A 22,532-nucleotide genomic window follows, 5' to 3' on the forward strand; every position below is an offset into this window, starting at 1 on the left:
CTTTCACTTTGTTTTGTTTTTAATGGACTATATCAAACTACAAGTATAATAGTAACACATACAGCCCTAAAGCACGCATAGTGCAGGAAATGATTACCGTATAAAAACATTACCACCCAAGATCTTTAAAGAATCATGGAAGTGAAATGATCTAAAATGGTCTGCTGTGTGTAATGAATAAAATGTTTGAATATCCAATCAGTTTCTTTACGGTGTTTGTAGGTTTTCTGGCAGCAACCAGGCAGCGACACACAACAAATGTAGACTTGAGCATAAATCACATTGTACAGGACAGTGAAGTGTTCCTCCAGCATGTAATTATTTATCTTAACTCTACATGGCACTGTGCTGATTGGCTTCAAATCTGAACAGAGTCACAGTAGATTATAAGGCACAGAGCAGAGCAGCGCTGGAGTCTTTCCTCTTTATATTCAAGCTTTAATGTTTTTAATCACTTAAAAAAAAATTTGCTTTAGAACAAATTAAACCTTTAAACTGACTGAACAGAAAGGAGCTAAACATCAACCCGTCACACTTCTCTACAAAATGTGCGCAGACGCTTTTCCTCGCCTACCTGCGGGTGAGTTTAGAGGTGAGTTTGGAGAAAAGGTTGCTGGTTCCACGGCTCCGGGTCTGAGACAGAGGCGTGGCATCGTGGGAGAGAGTAGGGGAGGCCGGCGGCCCGTTGTACGTGGCCGTGCGGCGGTCTCTCAGCTGGCCACCGTGGAAGGTGCTGCGGCTGGCTGTGCCTCGGGGGAAGCGGAGACGGTCGGGCGTAGTGGTGTTGGCGACGCTGTGGGTGGACGCCACCGGGTTCCTCTGACTGCCGGGAGACACGGCAACGTTGCTGAAGTGGACGGAGGGGGAAGTTACAATTAAAGCAGGTTTTACACTCCGTTTTTCCAGAGCAGACGTGTACTTCAACACACTGAACATTTCCACGTATTTGTGCAGGTAGAGTGTGATGGAGCCAGATTATACACAGTCACAGAAGCTGTGACTGTGCAACATACTCGAGTACACTTCTGCAATGGAAAAATGTTTGTGCAGAGTCACTGCACGTGCCTCTGCATTCCTAAAATGTGTGGTCTGGTTATTCTACGTGGACTTCTAAAACTGCCATGGGTTTCAAATACTGCAGGTTAGACATCAGCAGGGTAGGAAATTAAAATCACAACAGGACAAAGCCGCACATCAGCTGGTGGATTTAGACGCAACAGCCAGTCTGTGAATAACTAATTTGCAATACATTTTTTTTAAATTACAGCGAATGTTTTAGTCTTGCGACCACTGGCCTCACACAGCTGACCAACCACAAGCAGAAGCTGCATGTAGCACAGAGTAAGATCATCATTCCCTATAAACTGCTGAGCAGTTGTAGCCATAACTAACAGATTAGAACAGAGATGTCAAACGTCCGTTACCTTAGGGGACACATACAGCCCACTTTGATCTTAAGTGGGCCGGACCAATGAAACTCCCCTTTCTGTCAGTCTAAAGAAGTGCACATTTAATCTCTGAGGTATCTCAAGAAGAAGAAGTGCAATTTCAACAGCACATCTCAGTTTTACTAAGTGATAAAGAAATGTTGCTCTATTTAATGAAAGAAATCTTAGTTTATCTATTACTTTGGTGTATTATGGATGGTTGTGGGAGGTTTTCATCAGTAAGACAAGCTGTGAAAGTTATGAAAATACAGTTAAAAGTCTAAAACGTATGTCCTCCTTCACATTTACCAAAGACCGCCAGTGGGCCAGATTGGCATCTTTGCTGGGCCATTTCTAGCCCCTGGGCCTTATGTTTGAGACCCCTTGATTAGAGCATAAGTGTTTATTTAAACTGAATCCATAAAGCAGTGTCTGGTAGTACCAACAAGAGGCAGATTTATGATAGAGAGATTATCAGTAAACAAATACAGCTGGAAGATTAATTTTATGCATTTCATACCCACAGATGTGCAAGTATTTTGTGCAAACTGAGCTCCAGCACAGATCTGGTCTAAGAACCCAGCTTTAGTGCCTCCCTTTGGATTAAACGACTAATGCGCCACAAGGACTTCTGTCCTCATGTGTCTGTGAGTCATTTGAAGATTCTTCAAAGCAGAAAAATAACAGGAGAAATCTTTATAAGATCATTACATTGTTTGAGACCAAACTGAAGAGTTGGGACTTTCTGGGAGCAGAAACAAAATTAGGTTAACCTATTAAAATGGCGGCAGGGCAAGAAAAATAGTATAAGTGAGGTCACATGACCAAAACATCTTTATGATAATATTTAAGGCCAGTGTGTGAGATTTATTTCATTAAATTCGGAGCAATTTTAGAACAGGAAACGTATATAAAGCAGCTGGAACCAAAATTCACCAGCAATGAGCTGTTAATTTCACACCCCAGATGTCAAGCTGTTGATATGTACAATGAAACAGTGAGTTGTGAGCCTGATCACTTAAGAGTCTAAACAGAAACAGACGAGGGTCTGAGGAAGCTGGGACAGCAGGGGAGCCGTGAGCAGTGGGGGCTTTTCCATCATTTCGGAGACCAACAGGTGCAGGACCCAGACAGAGAAAATCAGGGGTCAAAGTTCACAGCAGAGGATGGAGGAGAGATCAGGAGCAGAGCTGTGTGAGTGCGTTACTGCAATGTCGCAAGGAGGGGGGGGGGGCCCCAAGCGGTCCTCTGGTTTATGGCTGGCAGAGGGATGATGGAAACATGGAAAAATATTATCACACACTGAGTTTAACCTATCGCTCGATTTCAGTGTGTAGATGCATATTTTTCTCCACTTCTCCTCTGGTTTGATCAGCGTCTGAAATAAACACTCAGAAATTTATCTGTCTAACTGACCTGCTTGGTCTCCCTGCTTCATTTATCATCTGGATTTTGGACAGTTTTGTGGAAATTAAATCTGGAAAAAAAATGTCTTTATTTAGCCACCTCCTGAAAAAGAAAGTGGCTAGTCCTAGTCTATGTGTCTGACTTTATAGCAGTGCAGTTACATGTCAGATTGACTACAAGCACCTTGACTAAGCCTCATTTTTAAGTCTGTTTATGTTGTGGAAAACTAATGATTCTTTTGATTCAGTAACACTAGCATACAGATAATACGTACTGAGGTGTTTTGCAGATCCGAGTATACAAATGCTTCTTCCTATCAACACCACCTCAGCAGTGTTACCAAACATCAGGTAAACCAAACAGTAGCACTAAGGCTCGTGTTTATATCTAAAAAGGTCTTCATTCTGACCATGAATCAGCACGTTAGACCGGCTAGACTTTGGTAGAGTAACAATAAAAAGAAGGAGGACATATTTTATTGAGGTATACCAGTCATTAGAGCAATTCATTTTACCTGCTCCTGCTGATGAGCATACATTTCAGACTCTGGCACCAAAAACCACTTTGCTTACTGTTTGTTGCAGGAAATGGTGTCCATGGTTTAGTTGTAGGGTTACAGAGTGTGAAGCTGGCTGGATGTGTGGGTTAGCAAGGGGCCAAACAGGGGCTGAGACATGAGAGGAGACAGACAGGGGGGTTTGGAGACCCTGTCGTCTTACTTGGGCGAGCAGTAGTCCAGAGCGTAGTAGGAGTGGGGCAGTGTGGCCCAGCCTGCCTGGCAAGCGTACAAAGGGCCGACAGTTTGATACCTCAGCCGCACCGAACTGGACGAGGCACCGAATGCAGCGGCTGCAAAGGCAGACGGGGGGCTAGTGGCACAAGCCATCTCAGTCATGCTGGTCATGCCGTAACAGGGGGGGGGGGGGGGGGACAAAAAACAAAAACCCCACCCCGAATCACAAACACACAGGCAGAAATGGAAGATAAGTTGATGAGAAAAGGGGAAGTAAACAGAAAGAAAGGAGTAGAAAAATCAGGGACTGAGACAAAGGAAATCTTTTCTAGGGATCCCATGTAGGTCCTTTTTTCCTCTATTAACAAGAAAAAGGGGTTTAAATAACTTCGACCAGTGTGAGTTTGAAATACCATACAAATATACATTTTCACACAGGTTGAGTAGAAGAGTCTCTAAAACAGTATTTATCTAAATCTAAAGAACTACATACAGACTCTCACCTGTTCTCTTTCCCGTTAGGAATGACGGAGAGGCGGTCTGTGTTGTTTCTGTCACTGCAGACATACGTGTTCCTCCTGGTCATACCCGCAGATGCAGTGTTATTCTGCAAACAGACAAATGCATTGCTTCAGTGGATGACCTTTTTTTTAAATGAAAGGCTCAAAGAAACATGTGTTACAGCAATTAAAGCACAGTGCACTTAAATTCAGTCTATCATGCTGCCAATCTCACCAAATTCGAATGAGTTTTGTTTAAACTTGGAAACAATGCGGCAGACTTTAGAAGTAAAACTTGTTTCCTTTGTACTGTACTGATATGTCCCTCGTGTCTTTGATCTCTTAAACATTTGCATTACTCGATTGTATATTAGTAGTACTCGTCTGTCACATTTTGTATCGCCACAGAGGCTCACTGTGGTCGATGTGGACAGGTGGATTAATCTGAAGTGACTCACACAGAGACTGCCACGTCATGGTTTGGTGGCTTTAAAGTGATAGAGTGCAGCTTAAAAACATTTCCTAATCTCCAGACCATGAGACTGAATCACATTGTTAAACAATACTCGGGCATTGTTCGTTGTGTAAATCTGGACAACTACATCGACACACAAAACCAGAGCTCAGGAGTCGATTGCTCACTTCTTTGATCTTTTGTTTTTTTTCCTTACAAGGTGGGATCACATGTGATGTCACCTGTTAGAGGAAGCTTTACCCATTTATGCATCATTTTCTCACAGATGCATCTGAACACAATAAAGTCTTTACACCATTATTTCCCCTTAAATGCAGTGGACTTCCCCAACGCCAGGAAGTACACACTGATGTGTAAAATTGGAATTTCCTTTTAAGTAACCATGACAGCCACTGTCACTAAACACTCTCATTTAGCTTAACTCCCCCTCCCCAAAACTCTCATACAAAAACAGAGCAAACAATCAAGTTTAACTTTTAAGCCAACTGCTGAAACACTCACGCTCGGGGCCGTGGTGGCTCCTTTCCTGCGGTCAGGAATGTCAGCCTTGTTGGGGTTGTTGGCGTTGCCCAGCAGAGGGCTGGAGGGTGGTGCCCCGCGGGTTCCTGGGATGCTCGGTTTACGGAGCTGGACTCCACCTTCCTCTTTCACGCTGTTCTCAGCAGTAGTTGTCTGACTCCTCTTCGGATGAGCCATCCCTGGAGGGAGGTTCTGACCAACTATAGAAAGAGAAAGTATAATTATCAGAGTAACGTTTGCGGGATGACTCAAGAATACGTCTACCTCTGTCAGCAAATACAATTTTTAAAGAAGTTCTATCTAACCTACATTTTGAAAAAAAAAAAAAATATGACCCAGACTTAGTCAAACATAATTATAGTTACAATTTACAATATAATCATCATCACAATGTTTGTTTTTCTTTTAATCCATGGTGGCCTTGAATCAGGTTTCACCATTTACTAAATGAATAAAGTCGTCTTCTTAAATTCCCAAAATATCAGAAACACAAGGCTGAAAATGCCACAGCAGTTTTTGAAATCACAGTTAACAATGTTTGAATGTTGGGTTTCTGCTGGAGTATAAAAAGGTTCTCAGCGTTGCCACTTAAGCTGCAGATCTCACAGACAGGAAGCATCGCAAACTGAGGTTACTGACAAAGCATTATATCACAGTGGACAACACAGAGCTGTGCAAACAAAGGAAAGGCTAAAGTGCCTCTACCATGTGACAGGTTTCGATTTGGCTTCTTTTATCAGCTGAAAACAAGCAACTGACAGAAAAGTACTTTTATTATTAGAGGTGACGTACAGCAGAGTTTCAAGTCTGTTCCTTTTCACGTGACATTGAAAAGGAAAGCTAGGACCACGACACTGTGTTTCACACAAAGAAAACAACACACCTTGCTCGCTGTAACGTCTCTGTTTGTGGTTGGAGGAGACGCTCCTCTGGACTTTGAGGTGGGAGGGCGACTGGCCGTTGAGCTCACTGCTTGGCCTCGGTTTGGCCAGAGACAAGTTGCTGCTGGAGGCCGAGTCGCCGGGCTCCAGCTGAGAGACAAAGGACACATACAGAACATACAAAAACCCTCAGTTTCTACAGTTTTACTACAGTGAATGTGATTTATGAGTCAAGACAGACCAAAAATCTAGGGCACATGATACGCGATCAAAAGAATTTTTGTGTACAAAGGATCATTTTAAAACTATTATTTCTGATGAGTGAGAAAGCTGTCATTTGTGAGCTTAGAGCTTCAGATGGCGACTTCAGACCCACTTTGTTTCAATTCCTGCACCTTTATTTATATCAGAACCAAGCCCTCATGGACAGTAAGGGGACTTACATGACTGCTTAATTAGCCGTCTGAAAAAAATGCCCCAAATGCCAAATCTTTGACAACGAACTATTTCACATGATCAAATTTAAAACCATTAGGCTTAACAAACGGAAAAAAGCCCCCAAATGCTTCAAATCAATTATTTTAATGCACTTTAATATGTGGCGAGAGTCTGCAAACAAGGTAGAAGTCTATAAATAGCCGAGTCACACACTGGTTTACGAACCACTGATAGCTGAACGACTGAAGAACTAAGACGTTTGTTATGTTTGTACCTCAGAGGCCTTCCTGCCCAAGAGCAGGTAGGTGGCTGTGATCTCATCATACTTCATCTTGGCCAGAGACTCCTGGATTTCCTCCAAGTTGTAGCCCATCCCGACCATCACGTCTGCACAAGCAAAAATGATCAAAGGCTCAATTTAATAACCACTTTTCACGACACCACTGAAACTAAAAGGGACACTGTAGATAACTGCGATCATTGACAGTTCATTGGGGTCTACATTCACCACAAAGTGAGTGAGAGAGTGCTTAATTTTAGACCCTTTCACAGTGATCTCTGGCGATTACAGCACAAAACCAAAACATGACTATTTCTTTTAAAAAACTTGTTTTAAAGTTATGTGGTTATCAACTTTATGTCAAATCTATGTTATTAAACTGACTTCTCTTAATGTGATTTTGCACATTCAAGAATTGTGTGTGTTTATTCTGGTGACTGAGCCGTGCAGGTTTATGATCCCGTGATATGCGGTGGCGCTACAGCGGATATCACGGGATCGACTACATTACACTAGAAGTTTGTAACGTAGTCAAGCTAGACACGCAACGTCAGAAGTTTCAGGCAGTGAAGTTCAGCTAATCAACTTCCTGCCTTTCTGGTTCACCTTTGAAGCAAAGCAATGCTGACTGGAAAGGGTTTGGAGTGTGAGGACAACATTTTTTTCCTGAAAGTCTAATCCGAAAGTTAAACTCAGACTACTTTTAAATTCCAAATCACAGCTGTAGTTGGGTTCAGAGCAGTCAGGTATGTAATCTGCTGTGTTTCATCTGAACAAATAGACACCTAACAAGTTTTTAATGAATGTCCACACATCAAAGCTGCGTGAAAAACGAGAAAAAGAGTCCCAACAAAGGAGAGATCATCGTCCATCTGTGATTTGTGGGTATAGTTTGATCTAGTCTTAAGCCAAACTTGAATCTGTTTCTAACCCTTACCTACCCTTTCAATGTTGGTCAAGCAGCGAAGACACAAGAGAATTGTCTCCACTCGCAATGTATGAAACTCAAATTTGTCCCCAGGAGACAGATTTACAGAGAAAGACATGCACAGCTTTGACATTAAGCTTCCTCATTGTCCAGGTCACATGTGTGGCAGCACACCAGGTAAAGCTGTACAGATCCAACATGATTTGTAAATATATTTGTGCTGTGTGTGTACACGCATGTTTTGTTCATTTTAAAAAAAGGTACATGAATCTCTGCACACTTACACCGTGTAAGGAGTAAAAAGCAAATACCTGCAATGTAATTCATTAAATTGTAGTAGGAACACTTGGTTTTTCACTGTAGCACTCATTTGTAAAGAAAAGAAAAAAAATGCAGCAATGTCGTCTGAAGTAATGGAAATATGACTTTGTTACGCCACCATGCATCACATGAAAGCTTTTTACACGCTGTGCAGTCTATAAATCTTTGAAAACGCTCTTCTATCTGAGACACGTTGGAGAGCTTTTTTATGCAGATTCCATCTTCAGAGATGGAGCGTCTGGTCTCCAAGGAAAGGTGTAGAAATGAGTCACCGGCTTCGTGACAGTGACCTGTGATGGGCTCTGACTTCCTGCCAGTAACCGTTCTGTCAGTGCAGGCTGTTTGTGTCCGACAGGAGATCGTTTTTTAAAATCACACTCTTTTTAGTGCAGATGATGTGCTGCCGTAGCCAAAAATGTATTTCTCAACCACAAACTCAGCTGCCAGACTTGACAACAAGAGAGAGGTGTGACCGCTTCATCATCATTTCAGACTCTTTACACGGCATCCTCAGGGGTTTATGAATTGATTTTAAAATGTTACCTATTACTACTAAATATTTTCATGGCTTCTCTTTCTACTACACTTCTAAAGGCTTAAAATGTATAATTTTCAGCACCACTCGAGGGTTTCTTTGTGCTTTAATGATTTTAGTTTTTGAAACAAAAAGCTCAGCACAATAATTTTAAAATATCTTCATTCCTTTGTTAATTGCTAAGTATCTACTTCACCTGGGCACGAACACTTTGAGTCTAACACCAGGTTTCATGCGTGGGAAGAGAGAAAGCGAGCAAAAAACGAGCTGCGCCTCTGTAACCAGGCAGAACCACTGATCTGCCATCTTTTCCCGTCCTTTGTTGGATCAAGCTCATCTTTCTCACTCCTGCGTCCCAACACTTGTGTTTCCCTCTCTGATTCTCGGCTCATTAGATGGTTTATGGCTGCAATCTTTGACAAAATGCTCATAGCTGAAAGAAGAAAGGACATTTTAACACTTATCTGGTAACACTCTACCTAAGAAGAAAAAAGGATTACTTTCTAGGCTTGAATTATGTAACATTACTGGCTTTATTCATCTGTTAACGCTACTTTTTTTTAGTTATTCTGACATAGGCTACACAGGTTAGGTCAGTTATGTAAAAGTTCTGTGTGGCTATATTCAGATACACCAGGACCTTTAAAGGAATAAGAGCGCCTTGGTTGCCTCCTGATATTTAGCTATGAGCTGATCACGCTGTCAGTGATAGATTGTGCTTTTCCTTTTTTCCCCTAAATAATTCCCACTGAGCTCATTGCTTTTCACAGTTAATCAACACGGTATACTACAAGCACAGAAAATTAATCTAGAGAGGCATGTAATTCTTATGTGCTCAGGTTTAAAGCCACATATGCATTCATTCATCTATGCAGCTGGCATGAATCAAAACTAAAAATATCAAGACTCATGTCACTGTGGAAGAATTATGGAGAATGTCCTCCAGGTCTACTACTTCCTTACACGCATCACATAAAATCAGACATTTAAAAACTAAATGGTGAAAAATGTTTATCCAAGAGTCCACCCATCCCCTACCCCAATAAATAAATATATCAGTTATGAATTCAATAATGTAACAGGCATTTGAGGATTTGGGGCCTTCGAGGTTGAGGATTTCCTTTAAATTGATCAGCTAATAGTTTCACCTTTAAGCTGGCCTGTTCACAGTGTTTCCTGGTGTTAAGAAAATAAATGCTCTCTCTATTGGCCCTTGTGCTGCTGAAGCCTTTAGATAAATTAGATGTCATCCACACTGAAAATTCGAAGCCTTTTCCTGTGTAAGACAGCATCTGCTCCACAATGCATTGTTTTCATTCAGTAATAATTTTAGGTAAACTTTTGCAGGCATTGTTTAGAATCCAGAGACTAGTCGGCAACTTCAAGACCTCATTCTCTCCCCTCCTCCATCTTTCTTTTTTCCGTTTTCCTGGGTGACTGGGAGTTCGCACCGACACATGTGCACCAACGGCTGACCCCAGCTGCAGTTATGTAAGAGCTTTCATCCAGGGCATGATGGGGAGGCTTCTCTGGTTCTCTTCTCTGCGTGCAGCAGCGCTGCTCGAATTTATTTATTCATCGTCACGTTTCATCTTTTTTCCTTTTCAAGCTCTTCAGCACTGAAATAATGAGACTGCCTCTGCACTGTGGAGCCGTAACCCCACTAACGTTCGACATCTCACGTCTTCTCACTACTGACGAAAATTACCGACTGAGCTTTTACAGTAATAATGGAGAAGGAGGGGGTGTGTACTTTTTTCTTTTGATTATAGAACAGTGTATATGACAGGCCTGAAAGTCAGAAAACTGACTTAAAAAGAACTTCAATGATGAAGCAATCCATCCTTCAAAAGGGGAAAACAAACAAGCAAAAAAGCAGTTACGATATTAATAGTAACATCAGCCTTACCTATTCTCTTCTGATCTGTGATGTCCAGCTCTGGTTCAGTGTAAGGTTTGAGCTCGTCATCATCAAATCCTGCATTGATCCATCGATCCTTCATAATTTGCTGTAAAAATAAAGACAGACAATTAGAACAGATGTGGCTACACATACGTAAGAGAAACAAACAAAAAACAAACGCCGACGGCACACATGCATACCACCGAATAAAAAGTGGCATTTTCTTTTTTCCCAGCACAGAAGTTTACAGGGTTTTGTAGGCAAAACAGGCAAACCTGAATAAACTGTGAGAAACTAATAGTTTGAAACGTTTGAGAGTGCTCAATCCTCCAGGTAAGGAAATCCCAAAAAAGGTGATCCATTCATCTGGACACCTTTTCAATGGGAGAAACTGGCGAACAATGGGCTGTGAGGCCACAGTCCATTGTTATTCAGTGGGCTAGTTAGTTCAAGTCTAAACTTGACAGATTTATATTTCTAACAATGCATTTAACATCCACTGTAATAACAGATCAAACAGTAAGTCGAGTGCATGAGGCATTCCACTCAGGTTTAATTACAATTCAGTCCTTTCCCAGAAACACTACACATTGAACTGTGCTCCATCACATTTGCTTGCACCCTTATTTTATTTCGCTAATCAATCATCAGCTGATCAATTGGTCCCTGGGGTTTTACTGAGGACAGAGCCAAACTAATTATCACGCTCTGCTGTGGCTGCCATAATCCAGGTCAATCGTGTGGCATCAAACGCCAACAGATGTGACCCCGACATTCGAGCCAGCACTATTTATTTTAACTCACGTACTGTCTGCTCTAAAGAATTCAGCAAAATGCAATCAAGCCATTTCCTTGAAATGAAAGGCGAAAATCAGCTTTGAGATTAAATAGCAAGTTCAGAGCTTACATGCCAAAAATAACTGTGAGAAGAACGATTTTTCTTTGTGTGAATGATTTACTGCGGAGTGTGAACAGCTAAAAGATGATCATTCACACATTGATCTGTGGAACAATTCTCTCTGTCCTCTCTTCCTCTTACATTTAACACTTGGATTATTCCAACCACCGCAGATGTTCTGACGGAAATAAAAAGTCCAGGTATTTCTGCCATTTTCTGTCAATCAACTTTGGAAAACTGATTTATTTTTGTCCAGTAATATTTAACTTAGTATGTGGACTCTGAGGACCTTTAATGCTTTTGGTTAAGAGGTCAAAATTTCATTTGGCTCATCAGAGAACATGCTGAAGTCTGATCGTACAACACCGCTGTTCGTTATCCTCCTACTTCTGCTGGAACTTTGAAATGTACTACAGACACATTTCTACTTATACATGAATGTTTTTTTTTAACATGTTTGCATTTACAGTTTTGTAGCTTTTGCTGCTCATCTATTATTTAATACTGTGACAAAAAGCACAAATGTTTCCTTAACAATAACTGGAGGATTTCTTGGACCCCAAATATTTGATCAAACAACATTATATGCTGCTCAAAAGGCAATGCACAATTACAAAAACAATGTAATGAAACTCATTTACAGTCAAACGGGCAATTTCATATTATATTTTGCTAACAGAAGAGTTTTGAACTCCTATTATGTTCACTTTAGAATCATGTGCTGATTAAAAGCCAAAGATATTTCACATGTCATCTATTAACCAGCTAATCCTCACATCCATGATGCTCGATGGATTTTAGGTGTGAGCACATTTCTGGACACCAGATTTACTGATAACAGATGGATTGTTTTCAGCAATGTTCCTGTTAAGTTAAAGCAAAATGAAATGTACTCGTGAGGACTGTGTGCTGTTTCTACTCAAAGCGAACTGAAGTGTTCGCTAGCACACTGCACGTTTTGATCTTGCTTAAACCGGGAGATAAATAAAATGCATTAAAAACGCAGCTGTACTTTGTGCTCATAATGACGCAGACTTAAATAAGTAGGTTATATGCACCCTCTTGAAAACTGATGTATACTCGAGGCACAAATGAAGGCAGAGAAGTGATCACAGAAGCCAATTTTGGCACAAACACAAAAACGTCGATGCATTATTCATGGTTACAACATCATAAGAGGAGGAGTGTGGGCCGGGCACACACGCACAAAACAGGACGCCGTCGGCGTCAGAGGAGATGATGCAGTGGGGAGATGCAGGGACTGAGAGGAGGGGTTTGAGGATGGATGGCATTCTCCAATGGTGCAGACGTGCTCTGGGAGTGCGTTAAGAACTAAGAGGTATATTTACATTTTCTGCGTCCTCCCTCACCTCGAGAGTACCCCGCTTGGCCGGGTTGAGCACCAGGAAGCGTTTGAGGAGGTTCTCGCAGTCTGTGGACATGTAGAAAGGGATGCGGTACTTCCCTCTGAGCACACGCTCCCGCAGCTCCTGCAGAGAAGGATGAACGGACTGATCTCAGATCATTGCTAGAAGAAATGTAGGGGCTGGTTTGTAGACTGTAACATCGTGCATAAGCTTTACTTTAATCATTTAAGAGAACCTGGAACAGCTTCCACAGGATTTGCACCATATAAACCCATGGTACATGTGACACTAGACAGTACCAACAGTTATATATAACAGCATTTAAATGACAACTACGATTGTTTTTATTATCGCTTTCTCAGTTGCTCTAATTGGACTGCTAAATGTAAAAACATCTTGTATTGTGTAACCTAGGATCCAATATAATAAGGTAGTCCCTTTTATTTATAGAAAATATGGAGAAAGAGCATCATCTCTCTCCTTCTGCTATGAGAAAGAAGCTGCAGCATCATGTCATCCACACGCTACCTTAAGATTCTGTCCGTCAAAGGGCAGCGAGCCGCTGACCAGCGTGTACAGTATCACCCCCAGACTCCAAACGTCCACCTCTGGCCCGTCGTACTTCTTTCCCTGGAAAAGCTCCGGTGCTGCGTACGGCGGAGAGCCGCAAAACGTATCCAGCTTGTTGCCCAGAGTGAACTCGTTGCTGAAGCCGAAATCTGCGATCTTGATATTCATGTCTGCGTCGAGGAGCAGGTTCTCAGCCTTTGAACAGACAAACCAGTAACTTTTAGGCAATCTGCTGAGCACTGAACACTGGTCAGTGTTGGAGAGGCAGCCACATGAAGGCCAAAATGTTTAAATAATTATTTCTTCTGTATTGCTGTCATTCAGCAGCATGAAGTTTGTTTTTGATGATATTATTGATAGACTTTATTAGTGATTATTTTTTAGACAAAGCCAAACACGATAAGCACTTTTTCTGCAGTCGCTTGATTAATCATTTTGTCCATAAAGTGTCAAGAAAAGTGCCAAAAATCAAAAACCTGTTTATTTATTTATGAGTCCAAAAATCCAGGATTATAAGGCTTTAAAAAACACATAATTTCTCCTTTGTGAATGAATGAAGATTTCAACCCAGCCATCTGCTCTTTGCTGACATGTAGCTGTAGGCGAAAGACTAATTAGAAAGCTGAGATGAGTACACAGAGGACTCATCCTTCCAGCTGAAACACTGAACTGACATCCTGAGAGGCTTGCAGCTGCATGCAAACAGCACTCATCACAACATGTCTGACCGTCAAAATCTCAGCAGGTGTTGCTGCTGAAGCCACAAAAAGCCCAGAATTCCTCAGAGGCACAAAATGGCCTACAAGCCCGAGGGACAGTGTTTGGTTAAAATGTGGCTTGTATACCTCTTCTACATCGAGTGTGACATTTGGACGCGCGCTGAGCAGCTCCGTGCTGCTCTGTCATCTCCCTACTCATTGATCATTGATGAAGCTTCGCAGAGGAAACACTTTGGATGTGCAGCTGCTGGCAGAGCAGATACACGGGCCTCTCTTCTCTTAGCTACTCCCACTGATGCCGAGATAAAAATACAGAGGCATCAATATTTATAGTTGGAGAACTAAAATGGAGAGCATCACGGCTGTGAAACAGAAGAGGCGGGAGAACATGTAGACAATTTATAGGGCCACCTACTTTTTCTTTTTTTTTAACACTCCTCCCACCTCTATGGTGCAAAGATTTGTTTCATGGTGGCCATAGTGGCCAAGGACACTGTCGGAAAAGGGAAAAGATGAGCCTCACTAGCTGTGTGTGTGTTGGATTCATCTGTGGGAACATGGGAGTTAAGACGGGAATCATAAAACAGGGACTGATGTGACCTTTAATTCATGATGGACAGCAAACTCTTTAAAATCTACTGACCCTAATATAATATGTACAGTATATCAGCTTCTTAAATGTGAAGATTCTGAGGACAGAAAGAGGAGTTCAGATGGGGATCAAGTTCCTCAAATACTTCAAGTTGAAGTAGAAATACATACAATACAAATACCAGCTGGATACAAAAATAACAGTGATCCCTTTTAATCTGAATGAATGACTTTCAACTGAATGATGCATGATGCACACCACAGTGTGACCTATAAAGGCTTTTGGATAAATACTGAAAATTCAAGTTCGATCTTTTTTTATTTGCTGTGTTTGCATTTTTAACCACTCACCTTGAGGTCTCTGTGAACAATGTGCTTCTGGTGGCAGTACTGCACCGCCGATACAATCTGTGCCGAACGAAACACAAGTACAGCTTAGTTAAATGTTCTCAGACTGTGATAAAGGATGTGGTGTAGGAGGAGATGTGGTTGAAACTAACAGGAAAGATACAACTCAGCTAAGGTGGGGCTGACGACACCAGAGCGGTGAGAAAACAGGTTTGTGCAGTAGCTCTGTCGTACATTCGTCTGACTCGTGAGGCACGTACGAGTATTGCTAGTATCAGGGCACAAGGAGTTCCTTTGAGTGACACATTTTAGAGCTTTTAAAATGATCATTTTTGAGTCTTCAGTTCCCTTCATTTTTAAGGCTTCAAGATTTGCACAGAATTTTATTTGTGTTGTCTTGAGAAACCAACACTACAAAACGCAAAATGTTAGTATATCCACCAACTCAGATGCACAGAGTTTATAACTTAAACACTGGCAAAAAACACCACCAAACTGAGTTTTTTGCATGTTTTCAAACTGCATCAAGGTTGTGTCACTTTTATGAGCATTATCAAAACAGTTCATAAAGTAGAATGGTAACAGGATGGGGGGTTACATAAACTTCTTCAACTGAAATTGCAGCTAGATCTGATTATCAAGGGATTGTTTCTCATTACACAATTTAAGATAGTTTTAATCTAAAATCTGATCACACCAGAGGCTGTTTCATTTATGATGCCAGATCACTGTCGTTCACTACTAATTAAACCAATACCAACACGGGCAAAAAGATACAGAGAGTCTGAGTGTTGAACATGAATACATAACAGCCAGGTGTTTTGGACCAGCTTCTTAGCACTTCACACAACAGTCGATGGCTTGTTTGTGACAGTCATGAAGAGGTAAGTGATGGGGAAGCAAGTCGGTTTAGACATTTCATCAGTCTCAACACAACAGAGACGCTTCTGTCCTCCGAGGACACACAGAGGACAGCGTCCTGTCTGAAGCACAGCCAGGAGCAGAGGTGTGAAACCAGAACACTGCAGGGGGAGAAAGCTGGGTACCTGTCTAAATTTAGCTCTGGCCTCTTTTTCCTTCATTCTTCCGTGTGCAACCAGGTAGTCAAACACCTCTCCTGCAAAAGAGCAGAAAGAGAGAAATTGAGGAAAACACTAAAAGTAGAGAATAAGCAGTGAGGAAAACGGATACGAAAAAAGTAGACAAACACAAAGTGAATCGCAGCTTCTAAAAATCTGCAGATAAAAATAACTTATACGCAGCTGGCCTGCACCATCGCCCATGTGCATGGTTCGAGGGCGTTTCTTGACCATATTGAGTTGAGCTCGGCAACGCTTCCTCCACACTGAGCCTCTCCTGGAGGCACAAAGCTGCCGCCGAGCTGAGCTCCACAGCAGCAGACCCTTCCCTCGGCCCACACGCACAACCAAAACGTGACTACACTCCCTCGTGTGTTAATTGAACTCGAGTTGCTGGTGCGTGCATGTGCACGCCCATACTCGGGTGATAGGAAAAAGAGAGAAAAAAAAAACAAAACAAAACAGAAAAAACCTCCCCCACTTCTCTTGAATCCTCAAAACCCTTCCGCGCTCTCGGCGCTGACCTGCAGAGGCAGCCAGAGTGTGCGATTCTGTACTTATAAGCATCAATTCATCAGCGGTCTCTGACTCAACCGCTAAAGACAGAATGAGCGTGCTGAAACTCTGCATGTCAGAGGTAAATAGCATGTCGTATGTTGTACATAAAGATGAGCTTTAATAAAAACTGCATGCAGAACAAAACTATAATTTTGTTGTCTTAAATTAATTTGAGGCACAAGACTGTAAGGCTTCTTAAATTCTGCCATCACTTTTCTGCACTATCAAATAATCCTGGGGCAACTTATCAAGTCGGACTCAGCCACAGTTAGAAAAGACGAATAGAATAAACTTGTCACTTTGTCATTCAGCACATACAGTTTTACAAATTTACTAATAAATCTAAAAATAAAAAAAAAGGATCTAGGATATACACATGTAAGAATCTAAGAGAAATGAGCTGTATACATTATGGAAAAAATGTACAAAATATCAGGACATAATGATATTGCACAGCAATAACAGCATTCCAGGTATGAAATTGCACTGCCCTAAATACAGTCTCATGTGCATATATACTGGAGTGGGCAGTTTGGTTAGTTATTACACGCCACCTCTTTGCACCGAGTTTTCTGCTCTTAAACATCACACAGCAACTTACTGCCAATGGTAACACTAATATTCTGACACTAAGCAGGTATTCTATCATGACAACATTAGTTAAGCTGCACTTTTTTTTCAAGCAACCTGACAGGGTCACCTTAAGATCCTGCATGACTTCTGAGAAAAATCAATGACGAACTGAAACAAGTATTCGATTTACGTCACTAAGAGCTAATGCAATTGGCCAGTGATCAGAGTTCCCATCTCAGTGATAATGTGATTTGGTACCCAACAAGCATGTCTTCACAATTTGTCGTCTCTGCTCAGCTCAGCAGTCCAATAATGAACAGCTCAAGCAATCGATGGAAAGATGTGGCATGACATGACATGAAATGAGAATTCAGAAAAAGAAAATTTCCCCCAGCTGAAGACTTCCAAGAGAAAACTCTTTGGGGGTCTTACAGCTACATATATCTCAAGTTGGAGGGTAGGCATAGTTTATTGTAGCTGTTGCGTGCTCCCCTTCACTCCTCTTCATTTACTGCAGCACAAAACCCACCTCACCTCTTTCACAAGCTGCCTCAAGCAGACTGGGAGAGAAACCCTCAGCTATCCTGTGACCACGGCACCCACAGGCAAATGTATTTGGATGTCAGTGTTCGCAAAAGTATGTATTGAAGGATTGTTTCAAGGCTCTGAGTGACAGTTTGCACGCCCTAAAAGGTAGTATGACTGAGACTTTGATAAAGTAAGGCATGAGGAACTGTAGCAGCTGACCGTGTGAACAAGACCATAATCCCAAATTCACCTACAGAAACATTTTAATCTCCTTCATTCTTGATAAATCTTGTTCACTAAGGTTTTTTCTCTTGTCTTAGCTGAAGCTAATCTAAGAGCAAGTTAGTCTTAGCTTTTAAAGGATGCTTTTCCAACAAAGTCATTTATCCAGTGAACAACTGAAACTAATGTTTACTTTAGTGGAAGACAAAATGTTCAAATCGCAAACATGCAACACTGTAGGAACTTTCAGACATGCAGTGTCCCACAGAGCTGATGGTAGCTGACCAACATGTTTTTCCTGCTCTGACTCGTCTCCTGTGTGTTGAGTGGATTTGTTCATTTTCCGCATGGATTAATACTTATGTCACTATGTTTCAACGTTTGGGGAGTAGCTTTAAACTTTACATTCCTTTTCATATATACTGCATGTGGGATACAAATGTCTCAGAATGTGGCAATAGTTTCATGAGAGCTTTCATATAAGCATTTTGTAATTTTGGTAATAAGTATAAAAGAATGTGTTTGAACTCTACGTCTAATTAACTTATGTTTAACTTAAATTTGGTAGTTTTTTATAAATTATAGTAAATTTTCTGAGAATAAAAATATGTCAATGCCTATCATACAGCGCTGCACAAAAGTCTTGAGTCACCGCTCATTTCTATACATTGCGGTAGGAAAATAGGTTCATTGCGTTAATAAAACATGCAAACATATAAAACAGAGTTTGTACAATTCCAATGTGCTCGAAAGCGAATATTTGGTGTGAACACCTTTAATCTTCAGTACAGCTTGAACTCTCTAAGGCAGCTTTCTTATCAAGTAGTGTTCAGGCTTCTTGAAGGACATTCAAAGCTCTACTTTAGATGTTGGCTGCCTTTTTGTTGTGCCACAATTCTTCAAAAATGTTGCTTTTCTGGCTCTGGGGAGGCCAATCCATGACTGATCGTGTCCCACTGTGTGTTTTTCTATCCAGATGTGCTTTTACTGCACTGGCACAGTTCTTATGATCACTGTCATCCTAAAAAAATGAAGCCATTGCCAATCAGATGCTTTCCAGATGGCACTATGTGGTGGATTAAAATCTGACAGTATTCTTTTGAATTCATAATTACATCAATTTTACAAGATCCTTAACACCACTGGCTGAAATGCAGCCCCAAATCATGACACAGCCTCCGCCGTGTTTTATACATGACAAAAAAGGCACAATGCACACCATGCCGAGATATGCCACATTTGTCTGATAGCTCTATTTTATGCTGATCCAACTGTGTTATGATTGTCATTTTTCATAGATTCAGCAAAAGAGTGTTTTGGTGACAGGCTGCTAGTAACAAAGTGCCTGAAAATAAAAGACCAATAGAAAGCTTAGAGAACTATTCCTGAAGACAACCTTTAAAACAAATTACAAAAAAAGTCCTTGGAAGCAAAATATATAGACATGAATGAGGGTTCAAGACTTTTTCCACATTACTGTATACTTCGTGCAGAAGTCAGGTTAAAGCTCAGGCTATGGTATAAAACTGTTGTTGAGCTCTTTGTACAAGTAATCTTGTTCCTTTTTTCCCCTTTCAGCTACAAGTGCAGTTTGCAGATGATATGCTGCTCCAAAGATATATTAATTATTAACATGCACATTTATCACATTGGGCATTAATAAATTATTCTCGGGAGCAGCACAGAGAGCAGATTTCTACCAACTATGTGGTCTTGAGTGCAGCAGCTGTTAGTGGAGTTGTTTTTCACATTATTTATTTTCATGGGGGTCTAGGAAATTCTTAAAGTTCTTGGCATTATAAAACCATAACATTTGTTTAAAACCAAAATTTATTATGCAATTATATTTACTAAATGGCTGCCTGGGGGTGTAATAGTACATGGTTCATATTTACTTACATTTTGAGGATGCGTTCAAATCTGACCAGTTCGAAGTATAAAATAAATTACAACAACCATAACAAACTCTTAATCAACTTCAAAGAATCCATTAAAACCAGAACTGCAATGTCAGCTTTAACACAGCACAAAGTCACAGGACCTCGCACTTTCTTCGCTATCACAGAGAAACTTTATTGGAATTGCCGGTGGACAAAGTGAGTGGGGGCTCGTTGCTCGTGTTCAGAGTGAGCACCACATGGCGACCAGTCGACTGAGCCGTAGAGTGTGAGCACAGAACTTGCAAGTTCTGGCATTTCCATTTCACCATGTTGTGAGTTAAAGTGTCGTGCAAAATAAAAACCACACAGCATCTGCCAGCTGTCAAGACAGAACCTCGACTTCAGGTAAATATCATCCAGGAGTTCGAGCACGGCAACATAAAGGGACTTCTGCAGCCAAACTCTTGAACCAAATGTTGCACTTACAGCTACTGTTACAATCCTAATGGTTGTAATTCACAAGTTTGACATGTTGGAGATACTTTGCTAACCACTGCATCTATGTCTCACCTCCACTGGCGTATTCCATTACCAGGTAGAGCGTCCTCTCGGTCTCAATAACTTCAAAAAGCTTGACTGCAGGAGGGAGAGAAAGAGAGAGAGAGGAATTATAAATTCAATTATGTCAAAAGACGAGAGAGATCCAGACAGAGGCAGTAATGAATTCATGCTCATGAACACGGAAAAATTGTTTCCAAACACACACCCCGAGTGAGTCGAAGAAAAAGTGAAGTCACGTGGAACTGTGCGTGTCGTGACCATGTAAGCACATCATAGTTGAGCTGAGCAGCACTCGGTATTTACTGTACAGTCCAAATTCTTTTTTCTTTCTTTTTCCCCCTCCCTTCCTTCTTTTACTGCAGTAGCTCACCGATATAAAGGACTGTGACGAGCAGCTGAGAGCTGCACTGCTAAATATAGACAAGGTGGGATGAAAAACAAAGGGAATGCAGGAGGGGAGAGAGAGTTTATGGGCTGGTGATAGCATTTACTATCACTCTGATAATTACTATTATACTTTTGTAGAGGAACTCAAGCAGAGAGGACATGGGGAAAAAACAAAACAACAAAAAAACCAAACAAACAGGAAATTCACATTTCAAGAACAAAATGCACTGTGGCAGACTTCTCTAATCTGTTTCATGACAAATAAATTTGTCAGATTTTACTAGTATATACTTATATGGTCATAGTACATATAAGTGCACTTTCATGCCTAGAAACATTACCAGAGTTGAGGGGAATACAAAGAAAGGAGAGGAAGGAAAAAGAAAAGAAAAAAAAAAAAATCCAAAAACTTAAATTTCCCCCCATTAAAAATCATCTGCTACACTGGCAACATCTGTATTTCCTCTAAAACGTACATATAAATAAAGTCATCATCAATAGGACTTTTGGTAAGCTTTATAATACCTGAGGATAAAATATTTTTCTTACATTTTTTTGGAATAATAATTCATGAAGATAAAATATAATATTAATTATTCATTTCAGCACAAAAGCTTTCCTGTGGCTACACATTCCATAGTCAGGCGCTCCACAGCTAAGGTTTGTTTGTAATGTAGGTTCCTTGTTGTTGCTGTGGTTTGGCGTTTGTTGGCATTTTTGGCTCTCGCAGACGACTCAGTGTTTCCAGCGTTCATTATGGCTCCGAGCAGCATGCGCTCTCTTGTTTACCGATCATACTCCGATTCCAAAACAAAGCGGGACGAACGGTCCTCCAGTTTCAGCCTCAATTACCGGCAGTTAACAGCAGATGAAGGTAGTAAAGTCTGAATGTCATCTGGGACAGCTTCCTGTTTTATAGTTTCTCTTTCACAAGCATTTTATAAAATGCCAAGAATGCAGGCTTCGACCTTGTTACTGAAAATGTTCCTGGTACTTTAGATGGCTTGTTACATGTATGCTACAAATCCATCTGCTCAAATCTCCTGACTTCTTTTATGTTTCAGTTCATGTAGAAGTAAAAAGTTTAATGAGTCATATCTAGTTAGATAGATACTTTATTGATCCTACAAGGGAAATTAAAGCAATGACAAAATGCATAGCAGGAACTTGTTGTTTCATGTCCACCAACAGAAAGGTCCAAAGGTTGAACCTGCATGTCAGTCGTCCTCGTCATTATAAAGCTCATATACTTAAAATTCTTATTTCTAAACAAGATGCACTTACCTATATTGGGATGATTCAAGATCTTCATTATTCTAACTTCTCTGAAGAGCTGAAAATTAGAAAAATTCAGAGTTTAGACTTCAGCATATAGTCTACTGAGCAACAAAGCACATTATTCAACCTCAGAAGATAAAAACCACAATAATAAAAGCTGCTGTATGTCTTTGAGCACTGAGCACTTTCATGAGGGAGTCAGCATGAAGTCAGACTATCCCAGTGGACTGTGTGAGTTAACCTGTCCCTTTTCTTCATGACAAAACAACTTCAAAGCAAAGAAAACAGAGGCTTCATGTCAAAGTGTTTCAGTGCAAATGCTTTTTTTAAGAAATATTTTTAGATAGCAGGCTACAGACATGCCATGTCATTACACAGGCGCAGGAGATAAACACATTCTGAATAAACTTTGAAAAACATTTGCAATGTTTTTCCTCGGCTGATTGCTTTGGGAAGGCAGGAGGTTTTACATGAACCAATCAAAAGCTTCCATGCAACCTGTCCAACTGCAGTCACAGACTGCCTGTCTTATTTCAGAGAGCGTAGCACTTGTTTGGGAGCTTTTGCTACACTTGCAGTAGGCTAAGGAGTTCTCAACAACACAAGTAAGCCATCTTGTCTTCTAC

The 22,532-nt window shown here is 41.0% G+C and overlaps 1 protein-coding gene across 6 annotated transcripts in view; it reads right to left on the reverse strand.

The window, feature by feature from the left end:
* The window catches only part of mark3a (MAP/microtubule affinity-regulating kinase 3a), a 45,435-nt gene that overhangs the window by 8,930 nt on the left and 13,973 nt on the right, over positions 1-22,532 (reverse strand). For 5 of the 6 annotated variants that reach the window (XM_085343406.1, XM_085343405.1, XM_085343403.1 and 2 more), the window contains exons 4-15: positions 21,913-21,961; positions 20,251-20,316; positions 15,887-15,957; positions 14,844-14,900; positions 13,141-13,377; positions 12,616-12,735; positions 10,354-10,453; positions 6,655-6,767; positions 5,945-6,092; positions 5,044-5,261; positions 4,071-4,174; positions 575-847 (exon numbers count right to left, since the gene is read on the reverse strand). In XM_085343406.1, the coding sequence (XP_085199532.1) occupies positions 575-847; positions 4,071-4,174; positions 5,044-5,261; positions 5,945-6,092; positions 6,655-6,767; positions 10,354-10,453; positions 12,616-12,735; positions 13,141-13,377; positions 14,844-14,900; positions 15,887-15,957; positions 20,251-20,316; positions 21,913-21,961 (1,556 nt within the window). Of the gene's footprint in view, positions 1-574; positions 848-3,553; positions 3,731-4,070; positions 4,175-5,043; positions 5,262-5,944; positions 6,093-6,654; positions 6,768-10,353; positions 10,454-12,615; positions 12,736-13,140; positions 13,378-14,843; positions 14,901-15,886; positions 15,958-20,250; positions 20,317-21,912; positions 21,962-22,532 lie in introns of all 6 variants that reach the window. The other variant, XM_085343409.1, reaches the window with a different exon arrangement.

Source organism: Diplotaxodon limnothrissa, linkage group LG19 (assembly GCF_057381915.1).
Source record: "Diplotaxodon limnothrissa isolate DT_005_m linkage group LG19, D_limnothrissa_male_GT1.1, whole genome shotgun sequence".
Taxonomy (NCBI): domain Eukaryota; kingdom Metazoa; phylum Chordata; class Actinopteri; order Cichliformes; family Cichlidae; genus Diplotaxodon; species Diplotaxodon limnothrissa.